Raw genomic sequence first — 21366 nt, forward strand, 5'->3', positions numbered from 1 at the left:
ACACGAGCGTGTGCTTCAGACTTCGTGTGCGTGTTTTTGAAAAGGTACAGCACACGGACTGTATGAGAGCTGGCTCGTGTAACACTGTAACAGCCACTATCGGAACTGGGTTCTTGTGAACAAGTGTTGGAAAGAGGTTTAGAAAGCATTAGAAATTACAACGACAATGATATGATTGATATAATCGAAAAAGAGGGTCATTCGAAATGGAACCTAGTCAGATTGAAACATTTGAGTTAGCCCAGACATCCAGTGTACAATCAGTTGCTATTGTATTCCTAAATAACCCATCGGCACTACTTCTGGAAATAGAGCTTCGAAAGTTAGACCTACTGGAGAAAAAAAACGTTGCAGAGTGAGTGTGATTTGTATTCTGCAAAAAAAAAGCTACAACTTCGGATAGAGCTGCAGCAGTTGACACTACAGCATGTAGACGGCTTAAATAAAAGTGGATCCAGTCAAATTTATTTCGGTTGATTTCGTGCAGAATTTTCTTTTCAATAAATATGAACATAAATAAGTTATATTGTTTTGTTACTACTGTATAAATCACTTGCACTCTGGCTACTACCTACCCTTGAAAAATTTTCGCGTCGCGTGTCGCGCTCATTCTGGCTTCACCTAAAGTTAACAAGCGAATGGGAGAAAATTACATGTGATCAAAGCAGGCAAGTAAAGTAACCTTCCTCTATCATGTTTCGAGTGAGATTGAAACCCGCATAGCGTTTTGGCTACCTGGGCAGCCATGGCCACCTGACGGCTACCAAAATTGATTCAGTGACGGTTGTCAAATCGAATTTGACAAAACAAAGTCGCCTGTATCTAAGTTAGCCGAACGATTTCATCTTCTCACCTTCGCTGAAAATGTCAAAGATTTCAATGTGGAAAAATCGTGGTGGATGCGGTTGTATCGTTTGAGTTGTATATCTGGCAGCGGCGAGGCAGTCGGTCACCAGAATGTCTGCCAGCCATATTTTTATAGCTGGCAGCGTTCAGTCAGCCAACTGGCAGCCATGCGTATGCGGGAACATTAGAGCAAATTCAGCAGCTAGAAGTTTCATATGGAAGATCTACATATAATAGAACTGAAACTGAAACAAACGTATCTCCAACAAGCTGTTCTAGTTTTATTTATTCGAACAGCTCTTCTGTCAAGTTTTAAACTGGCATACTATGCCGTTCTATTTTTTCTATATTTGAAACACTTGTAAAACACTGCACAGTGGGAAAAATTCTATGAAAACCCGCAAAGAATTCTGTAACTCATGAACTAATTGAGATAGGTCAACAAACTAAAGCGTTTCTTATGTAAAAATGTTCAAGGAATTCAATGGAATGGCTTACAATGGCCACACGAATCGCAATCCTGCTCGTTCTACCCTAAATGTACAGCAGTTTTGGGGTTTCCTAATAACATTCACTCTGTAACTTGAAAAGAAGTCGAGTGCGGTATTCTGGAATAGCCTAGACTTTTTTTCTATAAGATAAGCTAGATTTAGTTAACTTCCAATAAGTTTTACCATGATTTAGACCGATTTACAATAAAATACCATAAAATGGAGGAAATGGGGTAAAATAGTCATCAAAACGTTTCGTGCGGCCAGTGTAGGTTCTTCCATTCGATTCTACAGATTTTTTTTACATAATATAAGACAGTTTTCGTATACTTTCAACGTGGTTCGCTTAAGACTTAAGGGTGATTTATATCAAAATTTCACATATTGGAGGAATTGGGGTAAAATAGCCACCAAAACGTTCCGTGCGGTCAGTATAAGTTCTGGCATTCGGTTCTACAAACTTTTTTACATAAGATAAGCTAGATTTAGTAAACTTCCAATAAGTTTTACCGAGATTTCAGGATGATTTACAATAAGATATCATGAAACGAAGAAAATGGGGTAAAATAACCACCAAAACGTTTCGTGCGGCCAGTGTACACTCTTCCATTCGATTCTCCAGACATTTTTACATAAATCAAGCTACTTCAGTAGACCGCACTCGATTTCTTTTCAAGTTACAGAACAAATACTACAGAAAACCCTAAAACTGCTGGGCATTTGGGGTAAAACGAGCAGGTTGGTGATTTGTGCGGCCATTAAAAACCATTCTATTGAATTTCTTGGATTTTTTTTACGTAAGAAACTCTCTTGGTTGTTGCCTTTTTCCATGGTTCTCGATTTATTTGCGGGTTTCCTGTTTTTTCCACTGTGCACTGCTGGAGCTGCCAGTTTTTCTTGTTATAATATCCAGATTTAAATTTTAAAACTGTCATAAATTACGCATCTAGAACTAGAACATTGCTGGATATGCCCTTAGCTATAATTTCGCTTTTGTGTATAGATTCGAGAGCTTTCGCAGTTTCGCTTTTGCGTTTAATGACCAATCAGAGCGAAGCTTCACAATTGAAATATCGCTCACTACTTCAAACCCATCGTCTCCGTTAGGGAAAGCTAGTAATCCAGCATAGTGTTTAGATGTTTAGCAGGCAAAATAAGACAATGTTCGCTATTGAGAACAATTTCATTCCTGTATACATGAAAATACGTGGATTTATCCATTTAAATCGATGCGTAATAATGTTTCCAATCAATTTCCGAAATAATATTACAAATCGAAGTAGAATTGACTGAGCTGTAGGTTGAATTTCTAATTTGCACCCCTACCTAGAAAGTGCACTTCCTTCCTTTCTTGTGGAACAGATTGTAAAACGTCAGAACAAGGTTTTCTATCCAAGCTGATTATAGACTGAATCGAGCTACGCTAATTCATTTAGCAATAATTCATCGGGAAACCGCTCTTTTTTATGCATTTCGTACCACACTGATACTGTTGACGTTGATCTCAGAGTAGTAGATGAAATATTCTGCCGGTTAGCAAAACTTGAACTGGAAGGAAGGTCAAGACGAAGGACATGATGGCTGGTAGAGAGCCAAAACTGTATTGGATCCGACTATGAGCTGAATTTTGTGCGGTATGAAACTGTCTATATTCCAAACAAAACGTGTTATATACAGGTCGCTGATACTAATCGTCGCCCGGTTATGAGATATCATCGTTTAAGGAAGCTTACTGAATTAATGAAACACGACAGACATCAGTGGGCTGGACAAGAAGCAAGAGTGCCAACGAAACGAAAAGCCTACGTGATACTCAGTAGAGCACTTGGAGCCGACATGTGCAATCGGGGAGGATGCTGCGGCCCAAGATCGAGTATTCTGGACATCTACAATTCGTTCGATCATGTTCCGGAGACGAGTTGATCACCATGAAAGTAATAGGATCAATTTCGGAAGAGAGATAACCCAAAGTCAGTAGAGAACCATGAAAAGGTCGTTCATCTCGAAGCAGAAATTGAAATCTCATGAAGGAACTAGAAGCATGCTAAAAACCAATTGTCCAAGATCGAGAAACTTGACCATCAGCGCTTGGTTTTGTTCCCGAGAGTGATTGTTAACCATAGTTAAAGAATTTTCGGTGAAATTGGCCGAAAAATGTCCCACGTACAAATATTTACGAGCAACTTGAGTCGTTTCCAACCATGGAGAGGTCCTTGGATAGATGATAAACTCCATTGTCTACTGTTCAATATTGATTTGTTAAATGTGTCTAGAAAAGCAGTAATTGATTTGAGTTGAAAGATTTTTCGAATTTCCGGTCCGCTTCTTCAATGTAAATGCTGATGACATAAATGTAGTGACAATGAATCAATTTTTTTGCAAAAATATGCATAGAAAACTTGTTTCAAAACCCGATTCTATTTGGTTGGAGATAAAAAGCTTTGTTTTCTATGATGAATTTCGTTCTGTTGCTCTCCTAATATTTTTAAATATGATGTACCGTAAATACGATCAATCGATTTTGTTGAAAATCAGTTCAATTATATTTGTTTTTCTTCTATCTCTGGATCAAATTTCCTCATTTACGACATGCTTCAATCATGTAGTCGGTATTTCCGTCCCTTTTTGCATCTCTTTGAAGAACTCTCACCAGTTGTTGTCTGTCAGCTACATTGCCAGAAACCATTAAGCAGATTAAACGTTTGTCGGGGTTGTTCCGGATCCGGTAGGCTTTTAGTTTGCAGTTTTTATGTACATCCACTTCCGACTGCGACAATGCGGCTTGCTTTTATGGCGCTCAATTCCTCATTTATTTATTTATGTATTTTGTTATTGTCTTTATACAACCTATTCTTATTCTATTGGCTAGCAAATACAATTAGACATTGTACTTAAGCAAATTAGTGAGAATGAAAGAATAATTAGTTCCGAGCAAATAGAAAGCAATTCCATACCAGCAAATAGATATCAAGTGGAAATTTGTAACACCATTTTATTTTCTATTATTAGCGAAATATAGGTAAAATTGTCAATGTTATTTTATTTACTTTACTACAGAGTTGAAGCGTTTCATAAAAATAAACTCTGCGAGTGAACTTAACATGTTAAGAAAACTGGCAACCCTTTTTTAATTTTTTTATATCGTTTATTTCGAACCGTCATTAATCTAGATCCGGTCGTTCACCGGGTTTGGCAATCCTACTTATTCTTCTGGTTTCAACGCATCCTCTGAATAAGACATGAATGCTAAGGTAGAACTCAGAAAACTAACTTTGAAATTACTAACAAAACGATGGTTCATTGATGTTCCCATAGCAACTCTGCAGAATTTGCGCTCGATCGAAGAAACAGTATTTTTGCATCCCCAGTTGAAAATTTGTTGGGAATTCAGTATGGGAAAACCGAATTTAAAAAAAAAAACTCTGCCCAAAAGATTCTGAAATTTAAACTTTTGAAGGCTGTAAAATGATTCGACGATTGTAGGAGTTGATAAAGTAGATAACCGATTAGTGATTTGTGAGGTGGCTGATAATTTAATACATATAGAATCACTGATGCTGGTGGTCGCGTCCTAAGACTAGACTTGATGACTGGCTTCTTAAGTACGACTTCTTCCGTCACCGTCACCGGAACGTCAACGTCCATCAGCGTCATTCTGATTCACACGATCCGGTTTACTATCCGTGTCCGTCATGTCATTTTCTTACACGCAGAATTTGAAGAACTTAGTTTCGCACAATTTTATTCCACTAATACAAAATCTGGGAGCTTTTGAAGCCAATCGATCTGTTGTTTGCCTACCTTTTAATCGAATAAATAACTTTCAAAATTAACTAGAAAGATGAAAAAAACAAAACAATCAGTTCCACTCAACAACGTAACGTACTTTGCAAATCTACTGATAAGTTTAATTACTTATATGTGGTATATTTCGTTTAAGAGTGGGATCTTGACACCGAATACATACATAACAAACGTCAGCTCAATACCGTAATCAAATGAATTGTGCATGTGTGCGATAATCACAGTCCGTCAAATATCCTTTCGGAGAAATGTTGACGGAGCTTGCTGTTGACGTTCCGGATCTCTGCTGGATCGTGTGAATGCGCAAAGGAAAAACTCACTTGACTAATTTTGACGGAGGCTGACGTTCCGGTGACGGTGACGGAGGAAGCCGGATCGTTTGAATCGTACATTACTCATCCTTCATGCTGTGAATATTTTGACAGCTGGGTTAATGTCAATTATAGTGCTGTCGTATTATTCGATTTAGACATGTTCATATGAATAAGAAAATTCAGCATCGTTCTAAGGTAGACAATCTATAAAAAAAATGGCAGATTTTGATAACTCCGTCGAAACAATAAACTAGATCTGGGTTTAAAAAATTAGGTGTTAGCAGTAGGAATGTAAAAGTAAGTTCGTTCTATACAGGAATTACATTGTAATAGAAGCTTTAATGAAATTACTACACATAAAATACAATCATTATTTTACAGGGCAACGCAAGCATCCTCTGATGAATTTACAGTGTATATATAACTCAACAATGTCTTCGATTTTTCTTATACGTAGTAACACTGCCTATGAACCCAGTGCACAGTGGTCCGAAACGGGAAATTAGCGTGAAAACAATATTTTCACTATTAAATATTAGTTTTTTGTACCTGGTGTCTTCACAAAAGTTGTTTGTAATCAAATGGCGTTCCTTTTGATGAAAAAAGTTACTAGGGTGGTCCTCATTTAGATTGAAATCTGAAATCTAACTTTCTTAATTGAACTCAAAACTGATTTTGTTGTAGGATAAAAATGTAGAAAATTTTATTTTGAGCAGCTTTGCTGAAAAACGCACCTCTCTAGCTTTGTATTTGATCGAGTTACATCAATTATCCCGAGTAGAAGTAGGGTGGCTCCTGAAAAATCACTTTTTATTTGTTCTAACTTTTTTGTGAAACGGAAAAGTTGTCTTCAGAATAGTTGTTGAACTAATTATTGCGCATAATTTTGCTCAACCAAGCTTTTTCATATGAGCTACCAGTAGAAAGTTATGATTGTTTTTTCATCAAATACTAATCAAGCTTCAAATATCAATATTCATGAGATGCCAGATCGATAAAAATGTATCCTATGCGGTTCCTGAAAGGTCATAATATAAGTAAAATTTTAAGAGAAAATTGGAAGGGTGTTATTTTTTCAATTTATTTAAAGTGCTGTTAAAAATACCTTCGAAAATCTCAAAAATATTGCATAGTTCTTAAACGCCTCAACGTATCAACATACTTCTTTCAGCAAAATAATAGCATCAAATTAGTTATACAAGTGTTCCATACATTGTCCTTTCGAGAAATGAGACACACAAAAACTACAGCCGAGAATAGATTGCAGAACAATTTTAATTAATTTATTACCAAAATAACTACTTCAATTGAGTTTGAGCAACTGAGGATTAGAGGTACTGTGTAATATTGTTATTCCGAACTAGTTGGCCATGATAAATCTATGAACAGAAATTTTCATGATCAAGACAACCATTCCAAAAAGCTGGTGGAAGTTAATAAAATGCAAATATTTTTATCCACATCGTGCCAAGACGCCTATGACACTGGCACTTCTTTCTCATCTACTTGTGTATCGAATAGCCTGTAAAAACTGGAAAACGACGCACAATGAGTTTTGGTTCGAATGAATACATTTTACCCATTTTAACAAACTAATGATTTTCTTGGGTTTTAGGAAGTGCTTTGACTTACAGAAAATCTATTTTCGGCTGTAGTTTTTGTGTGTCTCATTTCTCGAAAGGACAATGTATGGAACCTTTGTAGAACTAATTTGATACTATTATTTTGCTGAAGGATGTACATTGATACGTTAAGGCGTTTAGGAGTTATGTAATGTTTTTGAGTTATTTGAAGGTATTTTTAAAACTAATTTAAATAAGGTAAAAATATAACACCCTTCCAATTTTCTCTTAAATTTTTACTTATATTATAACCTTTCGAGAACCGCATAGGATACATTTTTATCGATCTGGCATCTCATGAATATTGATATTTGAAGCTTGATAGTAACTTTGTACTGGTAGCTCATATGAAAAAGCTTGGTTGAGCAAAATTGTGCCCAATAATTAGTTCAACAACTATTCTGAAGACAACTTTTCCGTTTCACAAAAAAGTTAGAACAAAAAAAGTGATTTTTCAGGAGCCACCCTTCTTTTACTCGGGATAATTGATGTAACTCGATCAAATACAAAGCTAGAGATGTGTTTTTTTCAGCAAAGCTGCTCAAAATAAAATTTTCTACATTTTTATCCTACAACAAAATCATTTTTGAGTTCAATTAAGAAAGTTAGATTTCAGATTTCAATCTAAATGAGGACCACCCTAGTAACTTTTTTCATCAAAAGGAGCACCATTTGATTACAAACAACTATTGTGAAGACATCAAGTACAAAAAACTAATATTTAATAGTGAAAATATTTTTGTCACGCTAATTTTTCGTTTTGGACCATAGTGCAGTGAGAACATTCAATTTTCTTGTTGTTTGCTCGGAGTTACCAAAATCCGTCAATCAGTTGTTAGGAATTGTTTATTCTTTTTACGATTTCACAAGAGTTTTCCGCATTTAAAAAAGCCATTTTAATGAGGAAAACTCATGTTTTTCAAATTTACTGAAAAAACCTTTGATAAAACTAAGAAAATTTATGTCTGACTTAAATACAATTACTTTGTCATTAACTGTGTCTTTATGGTTTAGAACACTGTTAAAATAAAATACTTATACATGTGTTCCACAAGTACTTATTTTGTACATTAATAAACATAAGTGAGTACTTTATTTTAGCCGTAAAGACCGTGGACGATCCAATTTCATATTTCTTCACTCTTTATAGTGAATTTTGGAAAACGAACAAAAATAGAATCTTTTTTTCATGCTGAAAAAAAATTGTGAGATACCAAACAACTCAGATCAACCGATATAGTACAAAAGAAGAAAGTAAAATTCGGCAATTGACAGCAGTGCTGCTAGATATATTAAATTGTTAACAATTTAAAAAACTTCCAATCGGTGTTAATTTATTAACTCATCTCTTCGATCATCGAACCATTTTGCTGTCTTTTCTCGTCGACCCGATTGGTGTTCCTTTTTTAACTAAATCTTCGGGTTGGTTTGCTGCAATCGAAGGATTATTTTCTCGTAAAATTTCCTACGAACATAAACATAGGTTGATGTTTTGAGTCCTATGGCGACTTTTAGACATTTTTTTTCGAAAAGTAGGATTTTTCATACTAACTTCCATACAAACTTCAAACTGACGCGGACGCGAAAATATAGTTTCATGTTTAGAGATTAGAATAAGAGCAATGTTTTGAAATTGGTGGCAAATCCTTAGACCCGATCAGAATGACATTTCGTACATTTACACGGATGTTGAGACCAATTTGACTCAAGACTATTTTTTAATAGGAGAGAATGTTTCTTGCACGAACTTTCTTCGAATCGATACTCAAAATCTGTAAATTGTATAAAAGAAGAACTTGTAGGAATTCAATTGAACACTCAAAAATTTCGTATACATTTTCCAGAATTAGAAAACAAACTGAAAAATAAAATAAACGCATGCTTCTTTTCTTTGCCACAGTTTTGTTATTAAAGTGATCATTCGACGTTTAATCGAATTTGCACTTAAAACATTGTATAGGCGTTTCGATGAAAACTATTTCTTAAAACACTGAAGTATGATTCTACATATCAAATTCGATAAATTAGCTCATAATGACCTTCTTTCTTTGAACAATTTTGTGCCACTCTACAAAAATCGAAGCATTTTAAATATTATATCTGAAGCGTGTTTTTTTAGCTGGTATCCTTTTGGAAACACTGTTTTTGACAGATCACGCGTGAATGGTGCCCTGTGTCCAGAGATGCCAGATATTTCCATAGGAAATCTGTATTACTCTCTGTAAAAAATCTGTATTTATCTGTATTCACTAACAAAATTAAATTTCAACAATAAAATGATGTTAAAAGATATTATTCCAACACATTATTGCTGTAGAATGGTAGATTCAATTAGATCAAGACTTTGCTTCTCGTCACTGCAATCAAATACTAATAGATTGCTCATACGAAGAAGTTTTTATTTTGCTTCTTGGGAGATTCGTATTAAATTTAAGAAATCTGTATCAAATCTGTATTCTGTATGCGTATGTAAAAAACTGTATAATACAGATAAATCTGTATAAATAACGTCTCTGCCTGTGTCATCGTCAAACTTGTTCAGTTTGGTCTATAATTGGAATCATGAATGGGCGCTGGCAAAGTTAGAGGAAGATCCACTTTTTTATCGGAAAATTGTGTTCAGCGACGAAGCTCATTTCTGGTTGAATGGATACGTCAACAAGCAAAATTGCTGCATCTGGATTGCATTGCATGAGCTACCAATGTATCCCAAAAAAGTCACTGTTCGGTGTGAATTATGGACCGGTGGCATTATTCGTGAAAAACCCGCCGATCACCATTTAAATAGCTCGAGACCGGCTCCTTGTAGAAGAAAGTTTAGCATAAGCAAATTGATTGCCCGTAACCTATAAAATCATATTATAGTGTTTAAAAGACTATTTTTTTATCAATACCAGTTTTATTCTGCCAGAATTCCAGCAAGAGTCTGGCAAACAATGGAACAACTGTTTCCACCTCGAGATATTATGTTATCGCGAAATTTTTCTGCCGGTTACCAGAATTCCAGGCAAGCGGGTTATTGAAATCCTACAAGAAAAGTCAAAACTGCTTATTGTATGACTTATTTTTACATAATTTTGAGTTGTTTTGAATCTTTTCTTTCATTCGTTCTTTCCGTTGTTAACAGAACTCAAGGAGCGAAACCACCCAACAGCGAAAGTTTCGTTCAATAAGTTAAAATTAAGTTAATCTTGAATATTTTAAATGAGGTTATTGAACGGAGCCCCATAGTTAGGTGGGAAGTATTGAAAATTAGACAGTTTTGCGGTGCCGTGTACATTTTATTCTTGGACATCATTTAAGTACAATTTATAGTATTTGAATTACGATTGGAAGAAATTGAGACAAAATGCTCTAAACATCTGTACAAAATTATTGGTTTGCTATACTGAAGTTTCATCCAAATCGGAGAAACCCGACTTTATGATAGCTGATTTTATTACCTTTTGTGTTATGTGGAGTTTAAATTTTATTCCTCTCCAAATGCCCACTACTTGAGCAAATAATTCGTTTAAGGACTTTTATAAACCAAGAAGTATAGAAGCATTGCTTTACCGGATGTCTGACAACGGGTAGAAATTTCGGTTTCGAATTTCCGATTGATAAACAAAAAAAAAAACAATAAGAACTAGGTGTATGAAGATTTAACAGTTGCTAGATTTCTTGATACCGAATCTAAATCTAATGTTATTTATTGATTAGTTAAAACGTCAGTATGTTAGATAGTAGTTGTTTTGCTATTTGGAAAGTTGTAGTTGTTGTAGTAAATGTGAACATAATTTCTTATTTGTGGAATGCAGTAGTAGAAGTAGTGATGGTGGTTAAAGTAGCAGTTGTTGTAGTAGTAGTAATAGTGGTAGTGGTAATAGTAGTATTATGTAAGTGGGGAAACGTCAAAAAGTCCAAAGATTCCTGACTCCGTAGAGTAGATAGAAGTTATAAACATTATGATTTAGTATTTGTGGAAATACAAAACAGTCAGAATAACTGGGAAAAAGTCAGAAATAATCCACTTCTAGATCGAACGATAGCTGGAAATACAACGTTGTTTATGAATATGACAATTCTACGGAAAAGTGAGATCCGTTAATGTTTGAAATAGTGAAGAAAGAGGCAGTTTTCAGCAATCGCTTTCAGAATGGTACGGAGAAAGTTTGCAAGAAGATCAATAATTCGGAAAAGAAGAAATCAACAAGGTGTAAATTCTTACCCATAATACGTCATATGTAGATGTGTGATGTGATGCAAGTCGAAATGGTTCTCGTATTCATTCAATTTGACTTATAAAGCGCTATTTTTCGTAATCCCGCGAAAAATACTTTGCTAATTGCTCTTACTTCACTATGATAATATAAATAGATGGCAGACTTTTTTTGCATTTTGTTTTCGTTGGGGGCAAGAGTTGTGTGCTCTCCGGGCAGTTTTATGTTAGGTTAGAAATCGAAACATTGATCAAACTTTTGGTTAGTGGTTGGGTAGAACCCAGAAACAAAGACAATAGAGCAAAGAACAGAGGAAAGATGGCAGCACCAGAAAACGTAGAACATATTGCTAGTAAAATTGCATCGTAAAACATAATTCAACAAATAGAAAAGAACAGGGGTAGTGCGAAGTAGGAAAGCGGTAGTGAACACACACACACATTTAAAAGGAAAACAATTCAATCATTTCGTTGCTTGTCTGTCGAATTATGTAGCATTCAACAGAACCTAGCGGCGCTGCCTGGCGCGATAATTGTTCTGTTGGCTAGTGCGGGTTCGAGTCCCGGTTACGAACCGTAATTTTGTTCTGTTTTTTGTTTCTCTACTATCTATATTCTTTATCCACTAGTGCTTCCGAGTCCACCACCGTTCGTTGCTCGATTCGGACTGAGCTGACTGTTGGCCCCTACGTAGTTTAAAGCATAGTTTGGACTTTTGGTTGTTTGTTTAACGTAGAAGCTGAAGTTGTACGGATTTCGCGTTGTTTGAGCGATCCGGTTGAAGTACACATCAAACACCGGGTGATAGGTGGGTTTAGGTTTGTGTGTGGTTGTGGTCGTATGACCGCTGTCGTAAGCACTATCACCAGCAGCAGAGCGACTTTGTTGGTGTTGTTGCTGTTTGTTGTAGTGATCGCCCCAGTACGAGGGCTGTGTGCCGGCGGTGTTGGTGTTCGTGGTGGTCGTCGTGGTGAACTGAGTGTATGGGCTCTTGGTTGAGCTGAAGGTGTATCTACTGAACACGTACGGAGTCTTGGTCGTTTTCGTGCCGTGGATGTCGGGTTCGATTGTCGATTGTTGTTGCGGCTGATTGTGATGATCGTTATTGTAGTTGTTATAGTTATTACCGTTATCGTTATAACTAGAACTAGTAGAAGGTAAAATGCTATGATATGTACTCGTGGTTTTGTGGTTGAAATATTGATAATAGTTCCTCGTCGATGTCGGTGGTGGCGGCGGTGGTGGTGGTGGTGGTGGAGTGGTTGTTGTAGTGGTGGAAGTTGTCGTTGTGGTGGTGCTGGTAGTGCTGGTTGTAGACGACGTGCTACTAGATGGTTCTCTATAATCTTCCTGCTGATCCGACTTGTCGTCGTAGTTATATCTAGAGAATTTGAGCCGTTAAAATTTGCACCATATACTATTGGAAGGATGATATTCACATTGCTTTCGTTATCTAACATTCGTGTAAGATACACTTCATGAATTGTTATTTGTTCCCTACTGTTCTAAGATTGTATGGACGATGTGAACCTCGACAAACAGTAAAAAAATATCAGAAACTAAACATACTTAGCAGGTTGCTGGTTGAATCTCGCGTACGACGGCGTATGTTGCGAGTAGTCGGGAATAATGTTCTCGTGTTCGGCTACACATCTACCATCCAAACAATGCTAAAATGACAATACAAAATTATTGCTACCACCTCCGTCTATGAACACTAAAGGGCACAGTATCGTTTACTTGTCCATCGCCGCAGGAGGATCCCTCGGCAGCGGGTCGGTAAGCGACGCAGTACCCGCTGGCCGAGTCAAAGCAGAACAGCTGTGCGCAGACTCGTTCGTCCTTGAAGCAGGCCGAAGTTCCACGATCCCGGCGGCACTGGGCGTCAAGTGTCATTAGCGTTCCGGGCAGGGAACGACCCAAAGCCTCGTCTTCGTGAGGTGGATTATGCAGGCAACTAGCGGTGTCACCACTGAAATTGAACACATTCGCATCATACGATCGATCAAAATTGAAAAATCATAACTCATAACTCACTTGAGGAAATGATGGAAGCTTTGAACACTGCACGGTGACCAGCGGAAACCCCGTTCGGTGTGGCGCAGATCGGACATAATGTAGCCATCCTCCCAGCGGCACTTTTCCGCACCGGGACCTCCGAGGTAGCTCGGCGGAGGTGATCCATCGTGCACGGCACCAAGTCTGTGAACAGAAAACCGGATTGGCCAAATTAGTACCCGACAATTAGTCCCCATAACCGAACGAACGAAAACGTACAAATGACCAACTTCATGGGCCGCAACGATTATACCGCTGAAACCACCGGTGTCCTCGATGATGGCAACGCTGTTGACCTTCTCCAGCCGTTTGTTCACGACGCAGGCACCTCCAACGTATGCGAAGCCTATGGGGTTTGGAGCGACATACACGAAACAAGAGGGACGTCGGTGGCGAACCGGAATAGAACGGGACGTATTTTAGTGGTTAAATAGGTGGACTATATACATGGCAAGAGACGAGAGTTTTCAGAGGAGAAAAGTTTTGTTCTGTTTTTTTTTGCATATAACAATTGGATAGATGGAAAAATTACTACACTACGGATAGTTTGTACACTATTCTAGGTGCATGCAAGCGTGAGCAAATAGCAACGAATAAAAATGTGCTTTCGATGCGACATTATTAATACATAGCGAATGTGTTAGTTGTGCTTCAATAATGCAGCTTATATTAGTGACTAGTATCCGAAAACACTGAATGCAAAGCGTTACTTACCGGTGCTCCTAAGCTACTATGGAATACTACTTAATTTACGATGACAAGGGTTAGGCTTATAAATAATATTGTTAATTACTTCATTACTCAAGGAATAAGAAACGAGATTTGAAGTTATGGTAAGTATGGTTGCGGTTTAAAATAGTTTGGTAAAAAGGAAACGTGTCAGGTGTGAGGATAGTCAATACGAGAAAAGTCGATTCAAAGGGTTTTACAGATGCAGCTGTAATCTATTGAAAAAAGTTTACTGGAAAATTTAAAGCTCGTCAAATTAAAGAATTTTCAATTGATACATAGTAGGACAGAAATAATGATAGTGTTTAGGTAGATGACAGTTGAAATTGAAATTTTGAATTGCAGAGCTAGATGTAAATTGCACAACAGCATTTTAAATAAATTGGTTTTGTTCAATTAGATATATAATCTTTACATGCCCAATTCCAACTTTTGAGTTCCGACCTGAAAAAAAAACCAATTGCAACTTTTCAATTTTCCGAGATTTCTGTTGGAAAGGAATCATTGAACCGGGAATCATTTTAGAGAATTTCGTAACAACTCTAACAAGTTTGGATTTCCCTTAAACTTTTTAAATATGAGGGGTGTGTCTCAAAAAGCTCCTTTTCATATTTTGTTTTTTTTTTTTCAAATTGATCTAGACTGCCCTTTGAAAGGGCCTAGTGTACAAGACTAATCTTACCAATAAGTGTTGTATGAGTTAATTGCCTAGAATAATAAAATTTTTCCTTTAAAATTTTTACGCTAATTCCTTATTAGAAATGGTTTTGATTTGGAAGTTTTGTCTCAAGTTAGGTAAATATGTTCGCTACAAATCGTTCATACATTGCAAGATAAGTAAGGTAAAGTAGGGAGTCCACATATTCATTCTGACTGATAACTTAATACCTCCAAACTGTAGACTATTTTTCAAAGTTGAACCCAATGCGGTAAAACTTCATTTCAATCGAATATAACAAGAAAATGAAATTTATGGCCAATGACTGTCAGCATATCCATTTGTCTTTTGGTTGCCATACTCAAATGAAGCTCCCAGAATTCATCGTTAATTAAATAACCGTAACTAGTAACTTGAAGTTTTGCTTGCTCACACACCAAAAAGTTTGAATTTTACAGGTGACATAATCCCTCATACGATGCACGGAACGACCGAAATTAGCTCTGCGCCTAATTCGTATTACTGTTTTTGAATTAGTTGATTTTAACAACAAAATTTCCAAAATAACTATAAAATTAGTTAAAATTGAGAATTTATTTGCTGAAAAAACTCTTATTTTTAGAGAATGTGTTTAGTTGGCGAATATTCTGGACACAAACCAGCAATATCTCAATCCAACACGAAATTCTCATTGACAACTAATTTTGTTTTTGAAATCAGAAAATTTGTTTCTATTTATCTATCACCAGTTTATTAGCCACAAACTTCATGAGAAGTGTCAAAACAAAACAATCCAATAAAAAGCTAAAAGGGACAGTCTTGTTGAAACTGCTTGCAAATTGTTTAGATGTTTTATGCATGTGTTACGATATATCCATATATAAATTTCTAAACCGGTATGTAAAAATGACGTAAACTGTTAGTGGAAAGTGTATTTATTCAGAATTTGTGCGCATTTGAAGCGATTGTGCGTAATAATGTTTTTACGCGGAACAGTGAATTGAGTTTCGAATGTTGCACTCTAATTGTACATGTCAAATGATGTTTTTTCTATCTTCCAACCTTCCGGGCCACGCCGTTCGATGTACTACTTGTATTCGGTTTTTATTTTCCGAGTGCTCAAAGTTTTCAGTGAGAGAGTCGATTTCGCGAAGTCGAATGAAGAAAACAGTGATTTAGAAGAAAAATGTTCAAAAAGAAGTTTATGTTTCGCTTATGTGTTTTTCTCCAATACACCATCGTATTTATACCTGCCAATATAGAAAAGACAACCGCGACTGAAATTTTTTTCGGTAGTAGTGTGCCATCTAGTGGCTAGTAGTCATTACGGTGCGTTATTTCGGCGACAGAGCGCCATATAGCTGCAAATTGCAGAAACCAATTCAACTATTCATGTTGGTTGAAAACAACGTTTTATTTCTCTAATTCAACTAAAAAATTAGTTGAATGGATATGAAGTGTGCCTTAGCTAAGAAATGACAATTGGTGAATTCAACTAAAAAAATAGCCATTTCAATAAATATTTTATTATTATCAAGGAAATTAGAATTAAAAAATCTAAATTAGCAAAAGTAAGATTTTTTTAGTTGTCTCAAAAAATAACTAACTAAAATCAGAAAATCAACTAATTTTTTCGCCAAAATGCTGATATCGGTCTTTCCGTGTGTAATTCATAAAGACCTAATTTGTCAAATGACGGAAAATTCCATTTGTAATGACTTAATGTTGGATTACCTTGAATTTGACTGGTTTCAACTGTAACTTGCATTCTCCTGGCAAGAGCGACAGTATGAATTTAAATGCACCTTTTACAAACCAATCAGATGCATGCTTCTGTGGTTCAGTCGATTAACAGACGTACTTGCGATCAAATAATTCTCGGTTCAAGTCGCGGCGGTTGCTGCCAGTATTTTTTTTTATTTCATTGAATTTCATGCCATGGAATTTTAGACACAATATTAAATGTTCTTCCACGTAAATTGGCGTGAACTGCGACGCTCAATTTATGTGCATCCAATAAGATGTATGTGTGAAGTTTGCTGCAGTAGAGTGATCGGTAATGTGTGCCACATTCGGTTTCAATTGAATTGAATGAAGTTTTACAGCACTGCTTAAGAGTAATAAAAAAAACCCCTTCCTAATCCACCTAGTGGTGTGATAATGCCTTTCTCTTCTTTCATAACAGTCTCATGAAAATATATTTCATACTTTTATTGAATAATTTCGGATACTAATTCTGACACCAATTGATTCAGATTGATTCGAGTAGTTCACAAAAGCATGCTTCAGTTTTTATGTCACACAGTCAGCATCATTTTCCCAAACTAGTGCTTGACCTTTGCGTTGCCTATTTGTATGAGAAGAGTAATGCTAATCTAAAAAAAACCCTTCTCAGTCCACTTAGTGGAATTTTCATATATCTTGAAAAATCAACATAGGGGGGAGTACATGAAATTTTCGAGATCGAAAAAAAATTTTGATGCCAAAAGGCTTAGAATTGCATGAAACGTCGAGATTTAGTGTCATCTCGAAAAAAAATTTTTTTGAAAAAATCGACCTTTTGGGACTTAGAAAAAAAGTTGATTTTTTCCGAGAAAGTTGATTTTTTCAAAAAAATTTTTTTTGAGATGACACTAAATTTCGATGTTTCATGCAGTTTTAAGAGTTTCGGCATCAAAAGTATTTTCGATTTTGGAAATTTTATGTACTCCCCCCTATGGTGCTTTTTCAAGATCGAAAATTTTCAAACACCCCAGCACCCCTTAAGCATGTCCGATTTAGCTCAAATTTTGCATGAGGACATTTTTCGTGGTGCTTAAACTTTTGAGCACTAGCGCTTTACGAAATTAGAGGTGATCCCAAAATACTAGCACCCGTATATATAAAAATGATGTTTATTCGGAGTCGTAGATTTTGTATATGGAAAGTTCGTCAGTCATTTTGACACATCGCTTAATTGCACTCATTGCAATGAATTGAGTTGTTTTGTTTCTTCATAATTTCCAATTTCTTGCGTTAAATAATCCACGTCTTCATCAGTAATTTTGCTACTGTTTTTATGTTCAGAATCAGGAATCAAAACTAACTGGCTCAAATGGCACGTTCCCCTAGTTATTTGGAGATTTGTGCCTTGTAGTGGTTTCTCATCATTTTTCCGATGGAAAGGGAAGGATAAAAGGAACATGGAAGGGAATTGTGTAGTGGGTGAGTTGGGAAAACAGTACAAAACAAAAAGAAACAAATCGTTCTGTATGCACGAAAGGATGATTCCCGAAAGAATGCAGAACAGTTCGCAATATGTATGAACAGAAGTTAATTCAGCATCACATACGGGATGCCAAACAATCTGTTAAAACCTTTTAAGGTATAAACAAAAAGTATTCATTCAAATCAGGAAGAACGATTAACCCCTATGTCTGCAGCTTCTTACCACATTGGGTGAGAAACATTAGAACATCTTTCAATTTGCGCTCCCCATTCACAGATTCAACCATGTATGGAGAACCAAAAATCCGTATACGTAGTTGCACCAATGCGGGACAGTTACATATCAGCAATGTTGGTGATTGCCGAAAATTTGACAGAAGCTGCTATATTGCTATCTATATTGTATACAACATTTTCAATCCGGTAGAAGATGCTACAAGAACTCGAGTCTCTCAATGCATGAACCGTGAGAGAATTTTGCTACATTTCTTCGCTCCACTTCATACTCTGAGTATTTCACACCCTTAAAAAATTACAGTCTGATAGTGATCGTTGCTGTGTGGAATTTCCCAAGAGAGAATCGCAAGTTGACAATTATCGCAGAAAATCGAATCGATGATTCAACTTGATGATTCTCATACTAGGTTGCAATATTTCAAAACCCTTGTGTGGAGCATTCACAGACATTTTCATAGACACAACTTACACAAAGGTTATATGCACATAGTTAGAATAAGCGGCAATAGTAAAATGATTCTATCGCAATTATCAACTGTCTGTATAGAATCGGATCGCGAAACGAGAATAAGCGTTTGTTGCTTCAGAGAGGATCTCCACAGCAGCGTGCTAACCTTTGATTCTCAGAAATGTCATCGAGAGAAATTCGCTCTTGCACTGGTGTCGATTCTATGTTAAATGAGCCATGCCAGGTTTTATTTGTTGCGATGATTTCCTCTTTGATGGCACTGATTCAATCGTTGAAGAGTTGCCAGTGAACGTTCTTTGATACGATAAAAGCCATCCTTGCATATCAGATGATATGAAGTACCGTGATCACATTTACACAAACCACACGAGTTATATTCAGCATGCTGTTTGCAATGTTCAATCAGAGCTCTGACCAGAATACTGCAATGATGCAATTTTTTTACATTTTCAGATTGAAATCTGGTAAACACACAGAATCGCGCAGATTTATGCTTGGAACACAGTACAGCAGTATCTACCAAGTGAACGAGACTGCTCTAGCCTCATTTCACGACAGTAGACATCAGCACCAGCACGACCATCCAATGGACAACCGTCCGTATAACGAACTATGTGTTTATCAAGTTGTCGTTCCAAATAACCAGACAACCAGTTCTCACGAAGAAGATATTTCCTGGTACAAGTAATCCACGTATTTATCAGTAGTTTGTGATTCTTGTTTCTTTTCCTTTGGTTTACTGAAGTACGATTTTTTGTTGTTTTGCTGAATTTTTATGTTTCTGTGTTTTACCAACTTTTTATTGCTTGTTACCAACTTTTTATTGCAGATCGCTTACCGCATCAGGTGACGTCGAATGTGCGTTCGTTTTAAGATTTTTAACTGCTTGGTTTTATGCAAAACTGTTGAGTAAACAATCTAGTTATTGAATCGCAAAAACATTTTATATATCTCGAAAATCTTTTGATTATTACAGAAAGCACAAAACACGTCTGCCAATTGAAAAAATTAGATGAATCAGAGAAACTACGATGTCAGAAGTTTTATATAGATCGATGGCAGATAATGACTGATAAGATTAATAGTTCAATATTCCCCATGGTTCGAAATTCCCTAATTTTCTCTACTTCAAAGAAAACAATTTTTAATAAAAAAAATTTGTTTGTTTTCCGAACTGATATTTTTTTCATCAAAGTTGAAAGTTTAGCTTACAAATAACATATTGGAAAGAAGCTCGCAATATTGATAGAATCAAACGACATCGAAGAATCGGAGCTGAATTAGTTAATCTGTACGCTTAAAACGATCCATGAAAGTATACTTAGTAGTTAAGTTCAGATCAAATCTTCTCCAAAATTGAGTATCGTTGTAGTTTTGCAATAATTATAATTTTGCCATAATTATGACGTTTGTTGGTTTAGTTTTCGATGAAAACACTCAAAACTATATCACTTCAGACACAAAACTTTATTATCAATGGTTTGTAGGGAACATAAATCTTGGTTAAAAATTCCGTTTTTGCTTTTTATATCGATTTTTTCAGTGTAGAGCTCAATTTGGATTTAGATATTTATAAATTTGATTTACTTCTGCACTAGACACTCACAGAACACATATTTGTAAGAATTATTATTTTTCAATAAATCTGTTGGAAAAAATCAGTGAAAATTCAAAACAACCTGTTTCAATCTACCTAGTAGTGTGATTATGCCTTTCTCATATTACTCATGTTTTCATTAAATCTTGAATAACAAAAAGAAATCCCATTAGGATATTTAATTCCGGAACTTGGATCTGGATAAAATTCATGAGTTTTGTATATGACCATAATACTTTTCATTTGATGCTAAGTTTATGAAAATCTGCTCAGCCATCTTTCCAAAAACGGAATGAGATGGGAAAATCGAATTTCCATTTCTGATACTTCCGGAATCGGAAACTGAGGACCGGTATAACTGAGAGAAATTATTTGGATATTTGCCAACAAAATCTACTAACTAGTGAAATTTATGTATAATTATCAATGTGATTAATGAAGAACCCTTAAAATCAATTTTTTTACACTAATCACACTCAAGTGCCCCTCAACCCTCGCAGGAGGGAAATGGAAGCTCTTCTCCTCCTAGAAAAAGAGTGACAACGAGATCCACTTCAAAACATTGTTTATTTAAAAAATCGGCTAATTCGGCCACGTAAAGCTTGTACGCAAATAGGCCTGAATAAAAACATCTTTTAAATAAAAAAAAAAAAAAACTAATCACACTGTTATTCTGGAACCGGAAATCGTATGAAGACAACATTTAGAAATTTTGTAGGGCTTTTAAATACCTTTCATTTGAATTTAAGTTCGTGAAAATTGGCGCAGCCATCTTTGAGTAAAGTAAGTGCACAAATTTCATTTTTTTGCACATATCACCTCCAAAGTCCGGGACCGGAAGTCGGATTTGAATAAAATTTAAACATTTTGTATGGGACCACAACACTTCTCATTAGAACCTCGACCTTTCAGGCTGGTTGTAGGACGACGGTGATAAAAAACCGCATTTCCAGGTGTGGAGTTCCATATCCAAACAGAGGTCATCCCTGGTCATTAGTTGAGAAGATGGTACGGAAGTAAGGAAACCAGTAGGTCAAAGTTGTTACCGAGTAGCGTGAAAATCTGAATTACCCACACGTCGGTAAATTGTTAAATGTGACAAATGAACTGTTTGAAGCGTAAGAAAAGTTTTC

The 21366-nt window shown here is 36.1% G+C and overlaps 1 protein-coding gene across 8 annotated transcripts in view; it reads right to left on the reverse strand.

Annotated features, from left to right (window-relative positions):
• The window catches only part of LOC131438003 (A disintegrin and metalloproteinase with thrombospondin motifs like), a 432210-nt gene that overhangs the window by 6888 nt on the left and 403956 nt on the right, over window positions 1-21366 (reverse strand). For 5 of the 8 annotated variants that reach the window (XM_058607737.1, XM_058607736.1, XM_058607734.1 and 2 more), the window contains exons 9-13: window positions 13556-13682; window positions 13316-13480; window positions 13019-13250; window positions 12848-12948; window positions 12457-12659 (exon numbers count right to left, since the gene is read on the reverse strand). In XM_058607737.1, the coding sequence (XP_058463720.1) occupies window positions 12457-12659; window positions 12848-12948; window positions 13019-13250; window positions 13316-13480; window positions 13556-13682 (828 nt within the window). Of the gene's footprint in view, window positions 1-12456; window positions 12660-12717; window positions 12784-12847; window positions 12949-13018; window positions 13251-13315; window positions 13481-13555; window positions 13683-21366 lie in introns of those variants that run through there. The other 3 variants (XM_058607741.1, XM_058607740.1, XM_058607739.1) reach the window with 2 other exon arrangements.

Source organism: Malaya genurostris, chromosome 3, assembly GCF_030247185.1.
Source record: "Malaya genurostris strain Urasoe2022 chromosome 3, Malgen_1.1, whole genome shotgun sequence".
Lineage (NCBI taxonomy): Eukaryota > Metazoa > Arthropoda > Insecta > Diptera > Culicidae > Malaya > Malaya genurostris.